Consider the following 25,684-nt stretch of genomic DNA (forward strand, 5'->3'; position numbering starts at 1 on the left):
GGATTTAGAGTCCACCATAGCACTGAGACTGCACTAGTTAGAGTTACAAACGATCTACTCCTAGCCTCAGACAGGGGACTTCTGTCTGTGCTCGTCCTGTTAGATCTTAGTGCTGCTTTTGACACCATTGATGATCGGATCCTGTTGTACAGACTGGAGCATTTGCTTGGAATTACAGGGACTGCTTTAAGTTGGTTTGAATCCTACTTATCAGACCGATCTCAGTTTGTACATGTTAATAATGAGTCCTCTATGCACACTAAAGTTTGCCATGGAGTCCCACAAGGCCTTGTGTGTTGCCATGAACTAAATGGCCACAGTCACATGTCACATGGATAAGCTAATACTAGCTAGCTGTCTCTTGCCGTTAGCTAACAATTTAAATCATTCAAACATTATCAACGAAAATAAATAAGGCACTTTTAAGTTTGTATTAATGTAAATATGCGATTTTATGTTTACATTTTGAGGTTGAAGCTAATGTGCTGTTTCAGCACAGTTCAGGGTAGCACAGTACAATACAGTGCAATATAGAGCATTAAAATACAATCAGTTCACAGTTTGATTTCTCTCCTTCTTAATATGCTCAATGAAAGGACCCCAAATCTTAAGAAACTTGGGATGCGTGTTTGACAATGTGTACCGAATTTCTTCAAGATATAAACAACATGTCGTTCAGCCATTTTTTAAAACAAGGAGGGGAGGCTGATTTCCACTCTCTCAGGATAACTCTTTTTGCTACAACCAGACCGAACCTCAAAGCTTGTTGTAAAACAGAAGGAAGAGTCGAAACATGGTTCGAGAAACCCAATATTACAGACAGGCTGTCAGGAATTAGCTGTACGTTATACATATCACTGTACATCTGAAAGATGTTATCCCAAAAGTTTGGACAGGACCAGAAATAGTGACCTAGAGTCCCAACCTCCGAGTTGCACTTATCACATGTAGCGGAGACTGCGGGGAAGATTCTATTCAGTTTGGACTTGGAGTAGTGCAGTCGATGAATTACCTTGAACTGAATGAGTTGGAGTCTAGCATTAATAGCACATGAACTTATCCCAGCTAAACTTTTCGCCCATAGATCGTCTGAGATCTGTACACCTGTGTCCGCAATCCATGCGTCCTTTAAATGAAGAGAAGAAGTTGCCATAGAGAAAAGATTAACTAACTGTGAAATCAAATGTTTAGAGGTAGGAGATCTAGTCATAAGGTCATAGAAAGTATGTTGCTTGGGCATCGTCTCAAAATTTGGGAGACAGCGCCTAACAAAATGTTTAATTTGGAGATACCTGAAAAATGTCCTGAAGGAAGATTGTATTTCGACTAGAGTTGTGCAAAGGATGCAAATTGTTTGTTAATGTAGAGATCCTTAATTGTAGACAAACCCTTATCTGACCACTGTGAAAAAACTATATCCATCAACCCTGGCTTAAAAGAGGGGTTCTTACAGATAGGCGTAAAAATAGACATTTCTGAGAGACCCAGCACACCCTTAATTTGCTTGAGGATCTTGAATGAGTTGTGTAGAATGAAATCATTTTTCAACTGTTTGGTAAATAAAGTAATTTTTGAAAATAAAATGGCTTTTAAAGAGGCCCCTCTGAGCGATATGGCGTTATTGTACTCAATAGATGGCCAGCTGGGATAAAGTGTTGCCTCCTGTTCTGTAAAAGCTGGAACATGGAACCAGAAAATCCATGCTCTTGCATTACAGGCCCAATAATAGTGTCGAAGAACAGGAAGGCCCAGTCCACCTTCATTCTTAGGCTTCTGTAAGTGTGCCTTAGAAATACGAGGAGGTTTGAAGGCCCAAATAAAGGGCATTATAATAGAGTCGACAGTTTTAAAGAAGGAAGATGTAAGGAAAATGGGAAGATTTTGAAAAAGATAGATAAACTTGGGGAGAAATATCATCTTTATTATATTAAATAAATCAAATGTAAATAATTAAGTTTGAAAAGAAGCTTTGGGTTTCTAGAAATATTGATTCCAAGATATGTAAAATTATCCTTGGAAATTCTGAAGGGTAAATTGTCAAGGAAGTTGGAATTGAGGCCATCCGAGACAGGCATACAAAAGCTTTTCTCCCAATTGATAGTGAAACCAGAGAGCTGCCCAAAGTTCTTTATCAGATCGAGAAGAGGGGCTATGGAAGTCCTTACATTATTGCATACAGTGTTTATTTAGTTGATTAGTCAAAACTTTTGCGACAATCTTTTGATCGCTGTTTAACAGGCTTAGAGGGCGATAGGAACTTACATTAGTACTGTTCCTATCTTTTTTCAGAAGAAGACAGATGTGAGCATCATAGAATGTTTTTGGAAAGCTACCGTCATGAAGAGATCTATTTACCATACTGAGTAAAAGAGGGGCAACAGTATCTATGTGAACTTTATAAAACTCTATTCCAAAGCCGTCCGGGCCGCAAGCTTTGCCATTAGGAAATGAACGAATAGCGGCTTTGATTTCATCCAGAGTAAGGTCTGAATCCATTTCCTGCCGAGCCACATCACCAAGAACTGGGATGTCTAACACATTGAGAAAGCCAGCAATGTCAACCACAGTGGCTTTAGACTTAGAGGCGTACAGCTGGCTGAAAAAACTAACAAATCTATCATTGATTAGTTTGGGATCTGTTAGTATTTCACCAGTAAAGGAAGAGATTTTATGTATTGCCCTGTCTGCCTGCACGCCTTTTAACTGTCTGGCAAGCAGCCTGTCGGCCTAACTCAAAGTGCTTTTGCTTGAGCTTGCGGATATGTTTTTTTTAAAAAAAGATTTATTTTTGGGCTTTTGTGCCTTTAATGCAGAGATAGGACAGTGGATAGAGTCGGAAACCAGGGAGAGAGAGCGGGGAATGACATGCGGAAAGGGGCCACAGGTGGAAGTGAACCCGGGCCTACCGCTTGAGACGAGAGTGTCAACACATGGGACGCGCACCCTAACCATTGTTCCACCAGCGCGCCCCGTGGATATGGTTTTTGACCTGCTCTCCAATAATATTGTTGTATTCATATTTTATTTTCAAGATGGAATTAAAGGTGTCAATGAATTTAGATTGGCGATAAATGCCCTCTAATACAGATAGTTCAGCCTCAATGTCAGATAATCGCTGCTGTCTGGCTCTCTTGCTCGGTGATTGGTAGGAGACAATATGACCCCTCAATACAACCTTAAAGGTCTCCCAAAGAATTGAATCTGAAACCGCACTGTTATCATTAGTGAGTAAAAAGTCTGAGATCTTAGCTGCTATGTATTCCCAAAAGGATGGGTCTGCATGCAGAGAGGGGTTAAATCTCCAGTTACAACGACGTATGGGAATATTAAAATTAATTTTCAAAGGGGCATGATCTGAAATTAATATACCATTATAAGTTGAGCTGACTATGCTTGAAAGCAATTTAGAATCAACTAGAAAGTAGTCAATCCTGGAGAAACTGCCATGTACAGAGGAAATAAAAGAGTATTGTTTTTCTGAGGGGTGCTGAAGTCTCCAGATGTCAACCAGGTCTAGCGATTTTACAAGATTGCTGAGGACTGGGATGGATTTTAGGGGGGGAGCCATTTTTGAGGAGGATCTGTCCAATTGGGGTCAAGATAGCAGTTGAGGTCACTACCAACAATTATATTATAGTTGCTGTTTACAGAAACAAGATTAAAGAATTTACAAAAAAAATCAGGGCAGTCAACGTTAGGGGCATAAATATTTAAGAGAGCTAGTGGAAGGGAATTTATTGTACCAGTGACAAGAACATATCTCCCACCTGGGTCAGTGATCATGGACTGGAATACAAATGGAACGGTTTTGCGGATAAGTATGGCAACCCCTCTCGCTTTGGAAGAGAATGTGGATTGGTACACCTGTGACACCAAATAGATCTCAACCGTCTCTGCTCTGTTGGCCGAATGTGGGTGTGCTGTAAAAAAATTACATCAGATGACAAAGATTTTAAATGAGAAAATACTGTCGCTCTCTTCACAGCCGTGCCAAGGCCCCTACAGTTCCAAGAGGTAAAGGTGATGGGACTCATACCTGACCTAGATGTATAGTTATCCTGCATCTAACAAAGGAATACAACAAAGGATAAAGACTGACATAATGGGCAAAAAACAACCCAACACACCCAAAACCGCAGCGAAAAACAAGCTGCGTATCCCACTTGCTAAAGAGGAGGCTGCCAGGTAACAGAGCCGGCAAAAAAGAACAGTAACAAGCTGACCTAACACGCCAGCACCATGTGCTCAACCATTATACAAATTAACAGGCTGTTAATTGCATCTGCATGAGAAGGTAATGATGACACAAACAACTTGGTCAATCATTAACAGGGGTACGTGGAGCAGAGGCATGCCCTATAAACTCAACATAACAAATGAAGAATGGCACCAGGCAGAAATAATTAAGATTAATATAGGTAACAGAATGTTTTAACTGGCATATTTTATATCACACAAACTAAGAACAATATAATGCATGCCCCAGACCTGACCAAAAAGAGTTGTAATAGGCTACCTGGTATTAAGTGCAATATATTGACATAACAAGTAGACCATTATATCTTAACAATAGTCATATTGCACCATAGAAAGTAGTGAGAGCCATGTAAAGAAACGTGTAAGAGTTAAGTTTTATCTGCAAGAGTGTTGGCAAACCGTTCAGTATCTGTCAGAGACGTGAAGATGTTGACTGTGTCGTTGTGGATAGTGCTGCAACAACCAATCAATAAAATCGATAAAAATCGATTAATAAAAGTGTTGGCAACGAATTTCATTATCGATTCGTTGCGTTGCACGATTAATGCGTCACTGCCTTTGTCGCAGACTGTGGTGACGTACACGCCGAACTGTTTACATGCCGACAGCACAGCATGCCGGAGCTAGAGCATCAGAGAGCGGAGCTGGTATTTTGGATATTAAACATAGCAGAGCGGAGAGAACGGTTCAACCGAAATCTTCTAAAGTGTGGGAGCACTTCACAATGCATAAAAACATGAGTTAGTTGCAAGCTTTGCAATAGCGTTATGGCGCGGCACGGGAGCACCACAGTGATGATGCAGCACCTGAAAAGTAAACATGTCGGAGTCATCTCTGACTAGGAAGGGAGCTCGACAGCAGGGTAAGTCACTACAAAATCCCATGTTTGTTCCGTTTTCAAGTAAGAAAATGTAACGTTAGTCTCTCCGGTTGCTCGGCTGGTGCTGCTTGTGTTTACTTTTATCCAGCTTGACAAGCATGAAAAGTTCATTTAAGTAACGTTAGCGTTAGCTGGTTAATGACTGCGGTAGAGCAACTTTCTACTTTGCCAAAGCCAAACAAGCTTAGACTAAAGAAAACTTTTTATTATTTTGCCTTTTAGGCCCACTTTCAATGCGTTGTCAGATATATTCTTTGTTTTTTCCCATATTATTGTCTGTTGACATTGGAATATATTTGTGTAGGTGTGTGTTTTACATTTTATTTTAGTTTAATGTTTTTTTAAAGCACTTGGTCAGCTTGCTGTAAATAAATAAACAATTAAAAACGAATGTACTTACTACAATGATTTAATAATTTAATGATTAAGCTTCCAGTGTTAGTTTTCTCTAATAAGGTGAGCGTTAATACACTGCAATGTATGCAAGTGCATTTAGACACTTAATTAAATTTGTCTAAATATGTCGTTTTTAGGGTACCTGTATGAGTGTAAATAAATATATATTATAAAAATGTGTGTTGTCTCTGCAATTGCTCTTTGGGTTACTTACTTGCCTTTATCAAGGTATATTGATTATGTGTCTCCATCCCAGACACATGGACTGTTTGGTCCGTGAGCTGCCCTAAAGATCGTAACCTGCATTTCGCTCTTCATGACAAGGGGGGGATGTTGGGCCTCAGCCATGTGTGTGGGACAAAGGACTCAGGCCTGTATCACAGTCTCAAGCCTGACTAGAGTTATTTTGGAGGGAGGGGTGGAGCACCCGAGCAGAGCAGCGAGCAGCACCCGAGCAGAGCAGCGAACTACGGGTGAGCGTATTGCATCATTTTCTGTTCTGTTCTCCTCTGTACTGTGTACCTACTCTTAGCTTAGCTTAGCAGTTAGCTTTACAATGGCTTCTTTTTCTGTCTCTCCCTCTCCTGCTCTCTCCTGCTCTACGTGTCAGATGTTAAGTTACTCCTCGTCCTCCTTTAGTGATAATGATACATGTAAGAAATGTAGTTTATTTTTAGCTTTGGAGGCGAGGGTGTCTGAGTTAGAGAGACGGCTCTGCACCATTGAGTCAGAGTCATCGTATGCAGCAGTAGTTAGCCAGCCACCTGTAGCCGGTGCGGGCCGACATAGCTTGGCTTCCCCCCCGGTAGCTCCCGAGCAGCCGGGAGGCAGTGGCTGGGTTACTGTCCGAGGGAAGCATAGTCGAAAATCGAAGCACACGGTTCCCCACCAACCACTTCACGTTTCAAACAAATTTTCCCCACTCCGCGACACACCCGCTGAGAATAAAACTCTGATTATTGGAGACTCCATAGTCCGAAACGTGAAGCTAGCGAAGTCAGCGGGCATAGTTAGGTGTATACCCGGGGACAGAGCGGGCGACATCGCATCTCATTTAAAGTTGCTGACAAAGACTAAAGGTAGATTTGATACAATCGTAATTCATGTCGGCACTAATGACTCCCGACTACGCCAGTCGGAAGTCACTAAGGTTAATGTGGAGTCGGTGTGAACTTTTGCTAAGACGATGTCGGACTCTGTAGTGTTCTCTGGACCTCTCCCAAATCAGACCAGTGATGACATGTATAGCCGCATGTCATCACTCAACCGCTGGCTGTCGAGGTGGTGTCCAGCACACGATGTAGGCTTCATAGATAACTGGCAGTCTTTTTGGAGAAAACCTGGTCTGCTAGCTAGAGACGGCATCCATCCCACTTTGAATGGTGCAGCTCTATTATCTAGAAACATAGCAGAGGTTATTAGTCCAAAACCTTGACAACAACTCAGAGTTCAGACTAGGAGGCAGAGCTGCAGTCTTACACGCTTCTCTACGCCTCCCTTAGATCTGTCTCCCAGTCACTATAGCTGTAATTCTGAATCGAACTGTAGTTATACTATAGGTACTGTGTCTGTCCCCCGGCCCAGACCAAGTCATCCAAACGAAGAAAGAAAAGGTGTAAATCGTCAAAATCTCATCAGGATCAAGACTATGAATACGATTTTGCAAAAAAATCAGAAGATTCACTGTGGACTTTTGAACATTAGGTCCTTAGCATCCAAATCTCTTTTAGTGAATGATCTGATATCAGATCAGCATGTTGATTTACTTTTTTTGACTGAAACCTGGCTGTGTCAAGATGAATATGTTAGTTTGAATGAATCCACTCCTCCCAGTCATTTTAGTACTCATATACCTTGAGACACGAGGTGGTGGAGTAGCAGCTATTTTTAATTCTGGACTTCCAGTTAACCCTCGACCAAAACTGAATTTTTCTTCTTTTGAAAGCCTTGTTCTTAGTTTTTCACATCCAGTCTCAAGAACCTTTCAGCCAGTTCTAGTTGTTGTAGTTTACCGTCCTCCTGGCCCATATTCTGAGTTTCTATCTGAATTTGCAGAATGTTTATCAGATTCAGTCCTGAACAGTGATAGAATAATTGTTGTTGGTGACTTCAATATCCATGTGGATGTTGATAATGATAGCCTGAGCACAGCTTTCATGTCACTATTAGACTCTATTGGTTTCACCCAGGGTGTAAACAAACCTACTCATCGTTTTAACCACACCCTGGATCTTGTTTTAGCTTATGGAATTGAAATCCATAACCTTACAGTTTTCCTAGAAAATCCTCTGCTATCAGACCATTTTTATTACATTAGATTTTGTCCTACCAGAATTACCTCTGCCTGGAAGAGGTGTGCTCTCTAGAAGTTTGTCGGATAGTGCTGTTGCTAGATTTAAGGAAGCTATTTTAGCTGTTTTTGATTCAGTACCGTGTTTCAACCCAGTTGGAAACTCTTATAATAGCTTTAGTCCCTCTCAGCTAGATCATGTTGTTGATAGTGCAGTGGATTCGCTGAGAGTTACTCTGGATTCGATTGCTCCCCTGAAACAGAAGGTTGTCAAGCAGCGGAGAGTGGCTCCATGGTTCAACTCAGAAACCCGTGCTCTAAAACAATCGTTGCGGAATTTTGAAAGAATATAGCGCTCGACCAAAACGGTAGAATCTCGTTTTTTCTGGCAGGATAGTCATAGAAGATATATGAAGGCTCTACGTCACGCCCGAGCTGCCTACTACTCCTCTCTAACTGAGGAAAACAAAGGCAATCCTAGATACCTTTTCAGCACTGTAGCCAGGCTGACAGAGAGTCATGGCTCCATTGAGCCTTGTATTCCTCTAGCCCTCACCAGTAATGACTTCCTGAGTTTTTTCAACAACAAAGCTTTAGACATCAGAGACAAAATTGGTAACCTCCTGCCCTTACCTGGTGCGGATACGTCTGATACGGCAGAGACAGTTCCAGGACCAGATATTAGTCTCGACTGTTTTTCTCCAATCAACCTTTCAGAGCTATATCCCATTTTTTCTGCGTCCAAACCGACAACCTGTCTTTTGGACCCAATCCCAACCAAGCTGTTTAAGGAAGTTTTTCCCTTAGTTAGAAACTCTATATTAGATATGATCAATTCGTCTCTACTGGCAGGCTATGTACCCCAGGCATTTAAAGTAGCGGTAATCAAACCTCTACTTAAAAAGCCTACTCTGGACTCAGGAACTCTGGCTAACTACAGGCCTATATCCAACCTTCCTTTTTTCTCGAAGATCCTGGAGAAGGTGGTAGCTAAACAGCTGTGTGACTTTCTCCATGACAACAGTTTATTTGAGGAGTTTCAGTCAGGATTTAGAGTCCACCATAGCACTGAGACTGCACTAGTTAGAGTTACAAACGATCTACTCCTAGCCTCAGACAGGGGACTTCTGTCTGTGCTCGTCCTGTTAGATCTTAGTGCTGCTTTTGACACCATTGATGATCGGATCCTGTTGTACAGACTGGAGCATTTGCTTGGAATTACAGGGACTGCTTTAAGTTGGTTTGAATCCTACTTATCAGACCGATCTCAGTTTGTACATGTTAATAATGAGTCCTCTATGCACACTAAAGTTTGCCATGGAGTCCCACAAGGTTCAGTGCTTGGACCAATTCTCTTTACATTATATATGCTTCCTCTGGGAAATATTATGAGGAAACATTCCATACAGTTTCATTGTTATGCAGATGATACTCAGCTTTATGTATCAATGAAGCCTGATGGCACCAGTCAGTTATGTCAGCTAGAAACATGCCTTAAGGACGTTAGGACCTGGATGACCAGACATTTTTTGCTACTTAACTCAGACAAGACTGAAGTTATTGTGCTAGGCCCTAAGAACCTCAGAGAGACTTTTTCTCGTGATTTGACTGTCCTTAGTGACATCAGCCTGGCATCTAGCACCACTGTTAGGAATCTAGGAGTTCTTTTTGATCAAGATATGTCTTTTAGCTCTCACATCAGTCAAGTTTCAAGAACAGCCTATTTTCACCTCCGTAATATATCCAAGATTAGGAATATCCTGTCGCAAAATGATGCAGAAAAACTAGTTCATGCATTTGTTACCTCCAGACTGGATTATTGTAACTGTCTTTTGTCAGGGTGCTCTGGCAAATCTCTAAAGACTCTTCAACTGGTCCAGAAAGCTGCAGCTCGTGTACTGACCAAAACCAGGAGTTGGGACCACATCACTCCTGTCCTGGCTTCTCTGCACTGGCTCCCTATACAGTCTAGAGTAGAATTCAAGATCCTTCTTCTCACCTACAAAGCGCTAAATGGCCAGGCACCATCCTACCTGAAGGAGCTACTAGTGCCATACTGCCCCTCGAGAGCGTTGCGGTCCCGGAGTGCAGGCCTGCTGGTGGTGCCTACAGTCTCCAAGTGTACTATGGGGGGTAAAGCCTTTAGTTATCGGGCTCCTCTCCTCTGGAACCGCCTTCCAGCCGGGGTCCGGGAGGCAGACACAGTCTGTATTTTTAAGAATAGACTTAAAACTTTCCTTTTTGATAAATCTTATAGTTAGTGCTGGTGTAGACCAGCTCTTAGTTATGCTGCTATAGGCTTAGACTACCGGGGAAACTGGCACCTTGAGCTCCTCTCTCTCTCTCTCTCTCTCTCTCTCTGTGCATATACAGTACATCATATTACTGCATGTATCTATCTGTAAATCTCAGTCACTAACCACCTACTTTCCTGAGAGCTCTTGAGCTCTCTTAGGCTCCTCAAGATCGTTGGTTGACGGCCTGCCAGAACAATCCTTCTCCTTCTCTTCAAGTGTGGTCTGCAGACACAAGAGGATACCCTCTCCATATGATGGACTCCAGCATTCGAGACAAACCCTTTCCTGCTCTTAAAGTGTTGTCTGCCGACACCAGAGGACACACTCTCAAACAAGATGGACTCCAGAATTCGAGACAAACCCTTTCCTCCTCTTGGCTTAAATAGGTTAAATTCCAGAGCTGAGGTTGCTCAGTCTGAGTAGCTCTTCACATGCTGAATTCAAGCATCAGAGGATTCAGCTGACTACTTCCACAGCATATTTGTAGGAGTTTTGGGCGCAGTCAGATGCCATCAGGTTCGAGCAAAAATAAGTTTTTTTCCTTTGATTTTTCGTAAGACGTCATTGTACGCAACTGGACAGGAGCGCTGAAGGAAGCCCACTGATCCCTGAATCCACAAGGACACATAAGGAACTTGGCACCTACAACCAGAAGACCACAGAGCAGCACTCTGGTGGAAGATCTGAATCCCGCTTCCCTCCTCCTACATCTGCCACGAAGGAACCCTGCCTGAATCTGTTGATTTAACATTCAACAGAGTGACGATCTAACCAACTTTGCAACGATCACCAGGAGTTACCCCAAGTAAGAGCTTTGGTCTGGGCAGAAATAGTTTCAGAAATAGTTATGTTTATTTTATAATCACTGATAATTATGCATCATTGTTGACGAGACGTCACATTCTGTTTATTATCTGTTGTAAGCTGCTGCATTTGTTTTATTATGATGAACCGCTGTGTTCGCCTATGTATGTAATGCTATGCTAGTTTACCTTCAGTCAATGGCTTTCACAATCAGAAAGACCAGTGTACCCGCCGTTGAATCAAAGTCCGGCCACTGGCTTTCTGGTGTTTAAGTAACAGTTACTGAACTCAGCTCAGAGAGTTCAAACTATTTCAAAAGGTAGCCACACGGCTTCCTTTGTTGTCCAGCATTTTGTCAATAAATTCTGTTATAATTTTAAGAGAGCAGTTGTTTGTGATTACTGGTGTATTTACATTGTGATATAAGCTGGGTGCGAAGGCTTTGTGTAAGGATTTCACGCCTTCAAGTTATTAAATATAGTTATTAATTATTAATAATATTAATAATTAAGTAACTGATTTGAGTGATATTTTGGTTATATTTCCCTGATTACAGGGTGGTGCCCCAAACAAGATTAAACATAGTTTAATGATATTGTTATTTATATGATTAATTATTAAAGAATATAACCAAAGTTAACTTGATACAACCCCAACAGAAACTGACACTAGTCAGGTAGAAAATAAAAGTGTCGTAGCAGAGTTACTTTTCTAATCCCTAAGTGTTATTTTAACTCTGTTTAGCGAGTTGAAAAGGGAACTCTCTCAATGTTAAATGTTTAACTATTTTAAAAGTGTTAATTTGACTCTAAAAAGTGTGGAGCTATATAAACCCTGAAAAAGGGTTAAAATCAACTCTGTGGGAGTTAATTCAACACTGGTCTTTTTGCTGAAAGTCACGGTGGAACTGAAAGTACTTACAGGACACAAGATTCTCAGTATCAAAGAAAATAAGTTGTTAGTGATGTAAAACACAACATCCATAAATTATTTGAATATATTTTTATTAAAAGTAAAAATTGAAAGAACATTCTTGAACTAAAGTATGGACCAACTGCTGTATGATTTTGCCATCTGTCTTGGTAGGAACCTAGCAGGAAAGAAAGTAGGCAGTTTTCAGGACAGTAACCTGACCCCCTTGAATTTTCCCCATTGAAAATATAGACAAAGCATGTACAGTACAGTTTCACAGTTTTAAGATTACTGCAACTCACCATTTTCCTTGATTTAACCCCACTCTTTGAATCTAAATATGTCCCTAAAATAATGCACAAGTCATTCTAACAGTATGCCATAAGGCACAGAGTACTTTTTAAGTTTTAAAGTGTGAAGGAAAAATCATTTTTTTCCCAAAAATATTTTGATTAGAAGGCCTGTTTAATCATTGACAAACAAAGAAGCTCTCAATCCCACATTTTCAATGAAAGCTGCACATAAGTACTATAACCATAAATGATCATAATATATACAATGATTTCTTTCCACTAAAGGCTCTCCTTTTTTCCACTTCAGATAAGATGAAGCTGGATTTGCTAAGGAGGCACTCCAATATTTAAATAGCCACACTATTTTCTACCACAGTTGGGTTCATGTATGTGTATGGGACATCCAGATTCTCGTTTCTGACTTTGATGATTACACTTTGTATTTCAAGGTCTCCTTGAAACTCCTTAATCAGCTTGCAGGGAATCTTCTCAAAGAAGTGCTTGTCCGGATAGTGGCCAAGGGGGACCTGATGACACCAATGATACATTTATAAGTTTTTTTTTGTTCCCATCTAATTTTAAATGATAACAAACATAGGCTATAGATCATTTGATAAACATTGTACAGCTGCAAGAAGTTATCAGAATTTTTTTCGTAAGCTCGATTGTCCTTCTATTACAGTCTGCTGTGCTGCCATGACATCCATGTAATTTTTCTTCAAAGAAATATGAACCTACTTGAAACATCTCAGGTATACGTTTGATTCATGTAAACTTTTCAAGAGGTCGTTGCACTTACAAAGTCAGTGGATTGCTTGCTGAGAAGATGCATGATGGCCATCATGTGAACTGTCACATTGACATCAGGGAACGTCTCCAGCATGGTGGCCTCACTTGTTGTCCCCTTGGTGGTTGGTGGAGGAAGTTGCAGGGAGATGGGAGTGTTAGGCATCCAGGCACCATAGTCATACTGCAATGAATGAATGATTGAAAGGTTCCTGATTATTACTTTTTGAAGCAAAGCACTATGAACATGCTAATAAATAAAATGTCTAAGCCAGGTAGCAAAATGTAATTTGTATGTTTATAGTTCTAAGAGCAGCGCCAAGCCAGGCTTATCGACAGTCTGCCCTTGACTTTATGAAATAATTCAGTATGAACCCAAGCAGTCAATGAAGGTGTTTTTTCCACATTTATCTCCTGCATTGTCGTACGTTATTTATGCTCCAACGTTTAGTTAAAGTGTCTTTATGGAAGGGAAGGAAAACACAACATCAATTGTTTAAAATAGTGAAGGATTGGTTTAAAACAATGGACCTGGTGAGGTTTGGCTTCAATCTCTTTGCTTCAAAGAAAAATGAAAATTCTAATCAAACCATTCCAAAAGAAATAAAACATCATTAAACAGATTTACCTGTCCAGAATTCACAGCTGAGTGCTGTACCGAGCAGGTAAAGATCACCATGGTGACAAACTTGACCAACGCAGCCACGGTGGAAAAGCCCTGGGGAATTCCTGTGAATCGGGGAGAATAAACTGCATGATATAAAGGTGTCTATATAAGTTAATTAAAGTAATATACATATTTATGAAGATAAAGATAAGAGTTTTTATGAAAGCACACCTGTCTTTGCATTGGAAAGGAATCCCTCTACAAAAATGTCTGAAATCCACTTCTGCAGTTCAGAGTCTTTCTCGACGTCAGCATCGCTCTTGTAGTAGCAGTTGAGGATTCCCTTCACAAACCTTTAAGAAACATGGGAAAGTTTCATCAAGAATACTTTGGGATGAATTATACATTTTAATACACCTGCATTAGTAAGACACTAATTTGAAGGACCATAAACAAATAATTTAAGCCATATATGTCCTTTTCCTGTTCTTTTAAGACTATTTTGTATGATATGAGTTGTAACCTAAATGCAAGCCATACTTGCACTGTTTTACTGTTGATGTTGTCTTTCTGTGTGATCCTGCTGTACAACAAATTTCCCCTTGTGGGACAATAAAGATAATCTGAATTCTTAATTTTGCTCCAACACTAGTAGCAAACAAAATGCAAAATTGAAATTAAATACTTGTGGATGATATCCCAAAGCTTGAGTCCATCATCCCTGTAGTAGTAGTTGGGTACAGCCTCCATCCCACGCTCAGCGATGTCATCTGGTATGCAGAGGGAGCTGTAGGTCATTGAGGCCATTGATCTCTTCAGGATTGTGAACATACCCTCTCCACCACAAGCTGTGTACTAGAAACCAGTATACATTGAATACTGTTTAATACAGTTACTGGACATGTTATTGATGCTTAAAAAAACATTGTTAAGGTTACTGAGCGTGCAGTGTTGGTCTTTTCCTACCTTTGTGAAAGTACCATCCTTAGAAATGAGCCGATTTCGAGCCATGAGGTTGATCTGCAGGCTGTAGCGAGTGTGAGGGATGAGCAGCTGAGGGAAAGATTAAATAATGTTACACTCAGTAAAATTATTTCTTGGAAACAAGATAAATATTTCATATTTTTATAATACTTATAAACATTGACTGCACAGTGCACATTTGAACAACATGGTTCATCAACTTTGGAAGATTCAAACATCAGCAAGTTGGAAAAAACGACAGTAAGTTTAGTGTTCCATCTTGCGTGTCACCTTGTACAGTGGATGCACCATGGGCACATTTCGCAGTAGAGATACAGCAAAAACTTCAGCCAGCAGATGTGTGCGCAGCAGGTGAATATTGAGTTCATGGAAGTTGAAATCTGCACTTCTCACAAAAATCTTGGCCATCAACCAGTCGTACTCAGAATCAGTAGGAAAAAAGATGGGATTGTTGTCGCCAGGAGTCTGCTTCAGCTACAGGGGAAGAAAGTGAGATGTATGTAATTCCAGTCATTCAATACATTAAAATCACTGATTAAACATGATGAACAACCATCTGAAGTCTGTATGTTCGCCCGTTTATTGGAAATTGTACAGTGAAGTATGGAGACTGAAGTATACCTGCTAGTTAGTGCTATAAAGCCAAAAAGTCATACTTGAATTTAAGACGCACAAAGACTACACTATGGTTCCCAAAGATATACTTATATAGTTGCTATACCCATTAAACAAAACAATGTTTGGAGACCAACAGGACTCTTCATCAGGTACTGTATAGTGGGAGCCATAGTGTTGCAAGTCTTTGTGCATCTTATCTAGTCATTTTCTCCAACTCAGCACCTAAATAAATGTTGTGGGTGTATTTGCTGATGTTTTCCATACTTGAATTTAACACAATGTAATAGCAGGAGCGCCAGCCAACACCAACGACACAAACCCGCAAATACGTTCAGTGACTCCTTCTGCAGCCAGAAACATCCCTCATCAATCAAAGCGGTCATGAAGAGACAAAATAGCTGGAGAGAAATCTTTTCCTATTTTTTTTCCTATGTTGGTTTTTTTTTTAAACGACAAGTAAAGGGGATTGGCCATGTTTATAAGCTAAACCCAAGTGGTCAATCATGGAACTGCAGTTAAATTCTCAGCCAGGTAAGTTTCAGCTTGGACAAAAAAATAAACTTGCAGTTCCAAGAGGAAATAATAGCAGCTATATAGAACTAGCTAGAATTTTAGGAATATATAAATAATAATTTACAAATTCTCTACTGCTTTACAGCTCTTCTGTCACTCTCACCTGAATAGCGATTGGCATCAGCTTGTCATCTGGTGTTCTTTGGAGCAGGACGAGGGGAGCCATCAAGTACTGCTTCTTCCCGTTGATGGTGTTTGCTTCCACTCCATCCAAAAGCTTGTAGTCACACAGGTATATGTTTTCATTCTGTTTGAAATTTTAGTCAAGAAAATAATTTATTTTACTCATACATTGTGAAGTACAAATATGGATTGGAAATGTAAGTGCGACTTGCAGGTCCATAATTATCATGTCATCAGGGAACTGTATCTTTCTAATACTAAGACCCATAAAAGGCATCACAATCACCTTTAATTCCTCTTCCAGGGTATGTGGACCATGGATGAAGACCATGCTTTCAGTGACTGGAAAGTTCTTGGGTATGGCGGAACAGCGTCGGATCAGCATGGGGTTGACGCCATTTAGAAACTGGTAGGCGAAAAATTCATCCTCCTTCCAATGTTTCTGGACATAGACTGGCAAAGGAAGCAGGCTTTTTATTCAGTTTCAGATTAACTGTTAAATTGTGACAGGACTGCAGGTGATATAGAAAATTAACAAACAATGTGTTTCACATAATTCAGAGTCAAAAACATAAGAAATGAATACAATTAGTAGTTTTCTATAAAAAAAAATATATATACATTAGGTACCTAATACCTAAAGAAATCCAAAGACAGTTTTTTGTTTTCGTAATATCTGAAGTTTATCTCAGGAATAAAGACAATAGGAAGACTTATTCTACACAGCAGAAATGGCTCCAATTCATCACCAAATGTTTCAGGCCCTAGCCCTTCATTAGACATGAAAAAGTGAGGAGACAACTTCATTTTATTGCAGAAGTCATGGATCCATACTAGTATGATTTCTAAGAGGACTTTTCCCCCCTGTTCTATCAATTGGAACCTGTTAATGCCCATTGTGGGTGGTCTTGATGAAAGACAAATCATACTATCTGTAGTCCAAACCTTCAATTTATTATCAACTTTTGTAAGAACCCTGATCAAAGGTGATGTTTAAACATCAAGTTGGTCTCGGCTGGCGGGTCAACTTTTTTTAACGTAGGTGATCGGACCATTGGCGACCTGTAACTGTATGAAGTGCAAGCTTGATAATAGAGAAATACCTGATATGTCAGTGATTTTGCAGCAGAATGCCCGGTAGATACTATCCATGTCAGTCCACTTCTCTGTGCAATCACCCTGACCATCCAGTTTCAGCTCAATCAACCTAGGAAATATATGCAAAAAGACATATCTTTAATAGTGTTGCTAAATAGGTAGCAAGGAATGAACATAGTTGTATTTATTAATAGATTGCTGTTAGAATTTATGGACTTCACCCTTGAGCTGCAGTGAAGAGAAACTCTGTAGTCTTGGTGAAGGAGAAATGGACCTCCAAAGGCAGAGACTCAGTGTTTTCTGCCTTCATGCATCGGGGGATTCCCTGTTCATACACATGCCATCTGGGAAAACAGAGAAAATCAGATTTAGAAAATGTACAAGTTGAGATAATCTAGTTTCTGGAGTTTTAATTTAGAGGAAGCGTGCTATACTGGACATACAGTGTATACAGTTTCTTCATTAATTGATGTGTTTTATTAATATATATAATAGATTCAGATACAACCTGACAGGTCTCACAATTGCACAAGGTTATGAATTTATGGTTATGATAATAATTATATTTATTCAAAGGTTGAATTGCTTTACATGCATTTTTTCGAGGAAATTAAAATGAAATGCTCTCAGTGCTCACTGATAGGCTTCCTCTCGCTCCTTTAGCTCCTTTTCCCGACTGTACTTGCCAAGAGGATGGGTGTCTTCATAGACCAAAAGAGCTTAGAGAGAAAAACACAATAATACTACAATAATAGTAATAATAGATTGAATGTCTTTCAAGGGACCCAAAGACACTTTACATGGTGGATGGACCAAACAAAAATCAAAACAAAAGCAAAACTTAGACAGGTAGCAAAGGATGTTAGACAGATTAAAAGGCCGAGTTAAGGCTGGTTGGTGCTTAATTTTTTTTGAATGAACATGGAGAGGGTGTTCCAAAGCATAGGAGCTGTTAAACTGAAGGCATATAGACAGATAGATATATAGATGGATGGATTGATGGATAGATAGATAGATAGATATTTAAATGTTGTCAGTGGTAAGTGAACAGTACAAACCTTTTCCATCCCTGTAAAGGTGCACCTCACTGTCAGTGATCCAGCGGTAGATCGGAAAGTTGAAAGTTTGTCCTTCAGGGGATTTCACTTCAACCTTGTTAGGAAACCAGGCGTCTTCAGGGAAAACTATGACCGGATGTTTGTTCAGCTCTATCAGGAGCAGCTTTCCAATGGAGTTAGTGCAGGACAGGGTGAAAGTAGACTCCTTGAGTAATGACAGAAATGAGGTTAGATAAAATGTATTTGAATACCAAAAACTTAGCTAACACCCACCTGTAATTGGCATACAAATACTGAAAACATAATATTGGACAACTCAAACGTTTGCACAAAATATTTTAATATAACTCATTGTTAGGATTTATTGACATTTGGTCACATTTGTGAGCATTGCCTGAAGAATTATATTTATAAAATTCGGAGTCAGCTTTCGTGATAAATTTACAACAACAGCACTATAGTTGTATGGAATGTTTCTTCACAAAGGCTATAGTGTACTGAATCCCCACAAGGGGGCAGTATTGGCCAAGTAAATGAGAGAAAATGGACAGGCATTATAGAGGACGGATAAGCAAAGACTGGGGATTACATTTAGAGAAACATTGCACAAGAACACAGGAAGACTGCTGATTATCTTACAGTATGCACTGATGCAAACAAAACAAAGAATGACAGAGTATGGGATTTCATTCATCAATCCAGATTTCAGCAAAATGTCTATCAAATGAATTAATGATGATTTATCTGTCTTCAAAGCTGGGAACTATTGGGATTTACTTAGCTTAAATTTGGATAAGGAAAGATTTGCAAAGGAAGTAGCAACAAAGTCAGAAGTAAATATGGCAGTAGGCCTAAGTCACAGAAAAGAAGAAATCAAAGACATAATTGCATTTCCCCTTGTGGGATTAATTAATAAAGTAGCCTATATATCTTATAATTAAAAATAAATAAGGAAAAAATGGCAAAAGTAACAAGAATGCATTTCGGACATAGGCCTACACCTGAAAAATAGAAAAGATCATTGGTAAACATCCCCGTATGTTTGACACGAGACAGTTGAGCATGTAATCACGCAATATCCACAGACCCACTGTAGACAAGGAGCTGATATACTGCTATTAGGAAGGAAACTTTATTTTAGTCAAGCTAAACGTTACACATAGAGAAGAATATTTTACACTTACTGCTCCAGTGTTGAAGGCTAAAGGCCCTGAGATGTTCAGGAGCCAGGTGTGATTGCTCTCCCCATCTGTCCCCACCAGCTTAATGTAGATATTGTTGAAAGTGTTGGCATAGAGGAGATTGCCAGTGGAGACAGTCACTTCATAATTTGCCATTTTCACCCTCAAAAGCAGAAGAATCCCTGAGGAGGAAGCAAATAATTACTATATTTTCAGCACTGGTTGTTTTAACTGTGAAACAAAAACGTTAAAATACTCAGAAGACCTGATATTGAGTCTGTGTTTGTCGTCTATCTGTATCAGTCCAATTGTTTCCAACTGGAATCATGTTGTAAAGCATGTCTCTTACCTTAAATGAAGCCTAGAAGTTCCTGCAGGGATGAACTGCTCCTTACACCAAAGTAATCATCCTCTTTTATACATACAGATCGGTGGGCGTGTCAAGTAATAGTCAACTAAGGTGATGAAATGTTAGTATGAACACCAAATACAAAACAAAAAACTATTGGGAAATAATAGAAAAAATGTCCAAATGCAGCACTTTAATCCATCAAACAATTCATGATTTTAAAAATAGTTCAATAAAAAAAGTTGCTCATGACACTTTACATACAGTGCAGATCTGGACCATTCTAAGTATTATTCGTGTTAATTCCAAAAAACATTATTTAAATACTCAAGATAATAAAGAACTTTCCATTTAAATAATGAGTGTATCAATGTAGACTAAATGGTTAAGCAATGACAACACCAACAGTCAAACTACCCATTCAAGTATAACATTCAGATGCAGCATGTCGCTATGAGTCGCACTTCTTTCACAAATACACATAAGTGAGGGACTTATTCTCTGAAGTATTTGCGTGGCCTTTGCGCCCACTAAACCTGTACAAAAGACGGTTGCCTCCCTAACTGCACTGCAGAGTAAAACTGTCTCTCTGTGTGCTAGTGTTGTTTTCTAGTTACATGATCCATTATGAACTCATTTGGGAATAGTTTGACCCTTCTATGTTAGTTGGCCTCAATGCAAAAAGCATCTGGTTCAAAACCACGCTACCGATAGCCACGCGCAGTTGGACTAAAGAGCGATTTTCGTTGGCAGGAAAACAATTTTACCTATGACTTCAAAATAAATATTCTGTTATTGAAGTCTGTGAATATTATTTGGACATTATACGTTTAAAAATATAACCAGGGATAAAATCAGCCTGGGGCCCATCACTCCTCACTCATCATCTTAATATGGACAGAATAGCGTTCAGTCAGCATGAGAGTGCAGCAGATAAGGAAAGCTTCTCTCTTCATTAAGATTGAAATAAAAAGCAATGGCACTTATCCCCAGCCCGTTTTATTACAGAAGATTTAAACGTCTTTACCTAAGGTGAATTCACGCTGCTGCTCCTGCTTGGTCTGCTTGCAAACTGCACCTCAACCACACCTTTACATGTTTTAAAAACAACCTGCATATATTCAGAGACACAGATCAGATCTTACAGAAATCTGCTATTGAAGAATAACAACCCTCTGCAAGTTGATTATTCTTTCATGGGAAACTACAAGGGCTAAATTAAGTTTTTTTGTTGAATTGACAGTGAGCCTCAAGTTGAAGCAGGTAAATTCTACAGAAAGTCTCTGTCAGTAACTGGCCATACTGCATTTTTCAGTTATGTGAAAACAAACGTGGGTAAAACAGTCATTGTATTTGTTTCACTGGAAATAATCCACATTTATAAAGAATAACTCCAGGATCTCTTTGGCATTTCACAAGAAAACCATTGCATTTTATGGTCAAATTACGGGTTCAAAAGGTACATCTTTTTAAAAATCAGGAGAAGACAAACCAGTATATTTCATAGCTATAAATATAAAAGTTTAAAGCAGTAATAATCATATTAAGTGATATATACACAAGGTACCAAACTCTTTCACATGCTGATTTTTTCCTTTCACTATAAGACTGATGTTCAAGTCCTGTTGGAAAACAAAAGTCAAAGCTGACTTTTCATTGTTTTTGGCCCAAACCATTATCTTTTTTAAACCTAACAAAAAGGTGATGTTTGTGGCTAATCTGAGTCATTCTGTGTTGGTTTCTTATGGGACCCGAACCTAGTATGCTGATTGAAAGTCTAATGTTTAACTCACTTTCCTCCCCAATCTATTTACTGAAGAGGCTTTAAAGCTTTTTATTTAAAGAAGTGTTTGTTTGGCTTTTGCCTTTTTTGATTGGACAGGTGATAAAATGCGGAAATATGGGAAAGTGAGAACCTAAGGACAGAATCACACCTGGGCCAGTGTGATAAGGAATCCTATTATGTGGTATGTGTTCTAGATTTGATGCGTTTTATACAACAGTAAAAAACCACTGACCTGAATAAAGATAAAAATCAAATATAGTGGGTGCCGGTGGCCTAGCAGTAGGTCATGCTCTATGTAAGGAGGCTTTAGTACTCTAAGCTGGCAACCAGCAGGTTCAAGTCTGTCCCGTGGAATGTTATTCCACATTATCTCGACTTAATTTCCTACTCTATCCACTGTCCTCTCAAATAAAGGCATAAAAGCCCCCACAAAAAAACTATATTATTTTTTACCTTGACTCTTCACGGTGGCGCACATGACATGAATGAAGATAAAATGAAAAGTAAGGAACTGGTCAAAGAAAAAGTTAACAGCAAAATAAAAGAAGAAGAAAAGATAATCTCGGACAGCAGTGAAAAACAGTTGAAGTGTGAAGCATGATCAGAGTTGAAACTTACACCAAATTGCAGGGAATAATGACTTTGCAAATATTTATGGCAACTTCCTGTTTTGTTACACATCAGACATTTTCTGTAATAGGCTACCTATATGTTGAGATCGCCATGTGTTGAAACAATGGTCCGGCCTGTAGCCAATACAGAAGCCTGTGTACTTTGAGCTAGGAAATCAACAAAGGCCCAACAAAAAAAAAACACTGATTCTCAGCATTCCCTGCAGAAACACTATCCCAGCATGCTCTGCAGCACCTCACACCAAGGTGTGAAGTGTAGGGGGTCCTGGGGCCTTTTTCAAACCAACTCCTACACCCGCCCCCTCTGTGAAGTAGTGCACTCTGTTAGAAGTCATTAAATCATTAAATGTTGATCTTAGTTTCAACAGTGTTTGTAGGCACTTGCGCAGAATTTACAGGTTGCTTCCTCCATGACGTCCGGACACAATAGGCGTTGCATGTGATCCGAAAGTGATGTGATAAAGATAAGAACCTTCCATTTAAATAAAGAGTATTGGTGCAGACTAAATTATTCAGCAATCACAACACCTGCAGTCAAACTACCCTTTCAAGTATAAAATTCAGATGCATGATGTCACAAAAGATGGTACTTACCTAACAAAAACAGAGTGAGGGCCTGATTCACTAAAGTATTTTGTGGCCTTTGCGTCCACTTAACCTGTACAAATGAGTCAAAAAGACAGTTAAATGCCCCCTTACTGCTCTGCAGTGCTAGTGGGGTTTTTTTTCTGGTTAAATGAGCCATTATGAACTCATTTGGGAATAATTGGCCCCTTCTATGCTAATCGGCCTCTTTGCAAAAAGCCTTTAAAGCTGGCTACACACTCAACGATTTTGGGCCCGATTTTCCCCCTTCAATAATCGTCTTCTCAGCCAGGATTGGGAGGACTATAGCCTCCGTAAGTAGGGCACTAACCCTACCGGTGCTCCCGGAAAGTTTTGTTTTAACCCATTTAGACTTAATGCTGCCTAAAACACATCCTCTACTTATCCTGAGCATTGTTTGAAAGCAAACTCCCCAAACCTGAGGGTTTTCACTTGAAATGGTCTGGACTCTCTTGAAAAAGAAATGTAATCTAAACGAAAATATTTTTTGTGGTAAATTAAAGATTAAAGAAATAAAAAAATAAAAATAAAATGAGAGGATTTTGAAAGCTTAAACCCTTGGCTTTAACTGAAAATGCCACAACACTCCCTGCGGACTCTTCACCTCTAATAGATTTTCTCACAATCATTCTCAGATCATGCTCCCTCAGGTACTGTGGGTTGAAGAGCACTCCTTACTGTCACTGGAGTAACAAGTCCCTGTTCCAGGCCCTCCAGCCAATCTTTGTAGCTGCTGTTGTACTTGGCTATGAATGTTCTTTCTCAGGTACAAGTTGCGACAACATGTGCATTGTAACCCCCTGGGCAAAACAATCCAAATTTCTACAGAAATCCCCACGATATTTTTGCCATGAGAGGACAATTGAGCAATGCATTTCATTGCCAATTTTACACAGTTACATGTACACCCTCCCGCCCTCCCTCCCAAAGCATCACGGAGAGCGTCTTATGAACTCCTGTAAAGAAACAGGACATTGCTACGCACATTTTCCCGCTCAAAGGAGAACACATCGACGCCGCCAGTGCCAGGTGGAATCACCGCAGCCACTCATCTCATCTGCCCTGGAACAGATACAGGATCTGCTTCCAAATCGTCTGACTTTCCTTTTCAGCAATCGGGGACAGAGCAATTAACAAGTAAGAGGCTTAGGTCTGGGCGGAAAAAGCTTTAGAGAGTGTGTTTAATATGAGAGGAGTCTGATGCTACTTGCCCGTTTCCTGGCCCTGAGCCGGTATAAATCCCGGATGGAGGGCAGGTCGACACCAGTGATTTTTTCCCGATTGTCCGTTACAGTCTGTGTCTGTTGGTGTAGAGAGAGAAGAGCAGTGGGGAGAGAACACACCCCTGGGGGGTGCCAGTGCTGATTGTCCGGGTGCTGGATGTGATGCTCCCCAGCCTCACCTGCTGCCTCCTGTCAGGAAGTTGGTGCTCCACTGACAGGTGGAGGCCGGCACTGTGAGTTTCTGGTGAAGGATATCTGGGATGATGGTGCTGAACTCCGAGCTGAAGTCCACAAACAGGATCCTAACATAAGTCCCAGGGGAGTCGAGGTGATGCAGCATGTAGTTCATTGCCATGTTGACTGCATTGTCCACCGATCTGTTTGACCGGTAGGCAAACTGCAGGGGGTCCAAGCAGGGGGCCTGTGATGTCAGGCACCCCTTTTTCTTTCCTTTCTCCACCCACACATACACACACATTCCCACATACTCGCGCATCTGGGGACTCCAAGACCGCTACAGTGCCACATACATACACTCACACTTATAGATCTGTACACTTGTCTTCATTCAAACGCCTCAGAGACACAGGCCGCGCAGAGATGTGATTTTGATTAAATACATTTAAAAAAGAGCAGTTGTCTGTGATTACTAGTGTATGTTCATTGTGATCTAAGCTGATTGTGAGGGACTGTGTACGGAGTCACACTTTATATTTATTTATATACAGCTATTTATTAAATATTAATAATATTAGTATTTAATCAATTCGAGACTGATTTTGTGATATTTGGTTATTGTTTTCTGATTTTAGAGTGGTGCCCCTTTTTTATTGAGTCAAGAGTAACTCTCAGCGAATCCACTGCACTATCAACAAACTGATCTAGCTGAGAGGGACCAAAGCTATCATAAGAGTTTCCAACTTGGTTGAAACACGGTACTGAATCAAAAGCAGCTGAAATAGCTTCCTTAAATCCAGCTACAACACTATCAGATAAACTTCTGGAGAGCACATTTTTATTAAGCAGAGATAATTCTGGTAGGACAAAGTCGAAAGTAATAAGTAAATGGTCTGATAGAAGAGGATTTTCTAGGAAAACTGTAAGGTTATGGATTTCAATGCCATAAGCTAAAACAAGATCCAGGGTGTGGTTAAAACGATGAGCAGGTTTGTTTACATGCTGGGTGAAACCAATAGAGTCTAATAGTGACATGAAAGCTGTGCTAAGGCTATCATTATCAACATCCACATGGATATTGAAGTCACCTACAACAATTATTCTTTCACTGCTAAGGGCTAAATTTGATAAAAATTCTGCAAATTCAGATAGAAATTCAGAATATGGGCCAGGAGGTAAACTACAACAACTAGATCTGGCTGAAAGGTTCTTGAGACTGGATGTGAAGACTAAGAACAAGGCTTTCAAAAGAAGAAAAATTCAGCTTTGGTCGAGGGTTAACTAGATGACTAGAATTAAAAATTGTTGCTACTCCACCACCTCGTCCGGTGTCTCGAGGTATATGAGTACTAAAATGACTGGGAGGAGTGGATTCATTTAAACTAACATATTCATCTTGACACAGCCAGGTTTCAGTCAAACAAAGTAAATCAATATGCTGATCTGATATCAGATCATTCACTAAAAGAGATTTGGATGCTAAGGACCTAATGTTCAAAAGTCTGCAGTGAATTTTCAGATTTTCTTTGCAAAATCTTTATGTGTAGTTTTGATTCTAATGAGATTTTGACGATTTACGCCTTTTTTTTTCTATGTTTGGATGACTTATAAAAACGGGTCTGGGCCGGGGACAGACACAGTACCTATAGTATAACTACAGTTCGATTCAGAATTACAGTTATAGTGACTGGGAGACCGATCTAAGGGAGGCACATAGAAGCGTGTAAGACTGCAGCTCTGCCTCCTGGTCTGAA

The 25,684-nt window shown here is 39.9% G+C and overlaps 1 protein-coding gene and 1 pseudogene across 1 annotated transcript; one reads left to right on the forward strand and one right to left on the reverse strand.

Annotated features, from left to right (window-relative positions):
• The first annotated feature begins 5,885 nt into the window (after positions 1 to 5,885).
• LOC136179788 (uncharacterized) lies at positions 5,886 to 11,283 on the forward strand (annotated as a pseudogene).
• Positions 11,284 to 11,911: 628 nt separating this feature from the next.
• LOC110005993 (polyunsaturated fatty acid lipoxygenase ALOX15B-like) lies at positions 11,912 to 19,632 on the reverse strand. The gene is made up of 15 exons (XM_020661248.3): positions 19,507 to 19,632; positions 19,161 to 19,339; positions 17,977 to 18,181; positions 17,556 to 17,637; positions 17,140 to 17,262; positions 16,924 to 17,027; positions 16,107 to 16,273; positions 15,801 to 15,944; positions 14,777 to 14,980; positions 14,489 to 14,575; positions 14,208 to 14,377; positions 13,754 to 13,875; positions 13,544 to 13,644; positions 12,929 to 13,099; positions 11,912 to 12,656 (listed from the first exon to the last, which is right to left on the reverse strand). Exons 2-15 carry the CDS (start codon positions 19,311 to 19,313, stop codon positions 12,477 to 12,479), a joined length of 2,013 nt encoding a protein of 670 aa, XP_020516904.3. The 5' UTR covers positions 19,314 to 19,339; positions 19,507 to 19,632; the 3' UTR covers positions 11,912 to 12,476.
• Between the last annotated feature and the right edge of the window lie 6,052 nt (positions 19,633 to 25,684).

This window comes from Labrus bergylta, chromosome 1 (genome assembly GCF_963930695.1).
Source record: "Labrus bergylta chromosome 1, fLabBer1.1, whole genome shotgun sequence".
NCBI classification, from domain to species: Eukaryota; Metazoa; Chordata; class Actinopteri; order Labriformes; family Labridae; genus Labrus; species Labrus bergylta.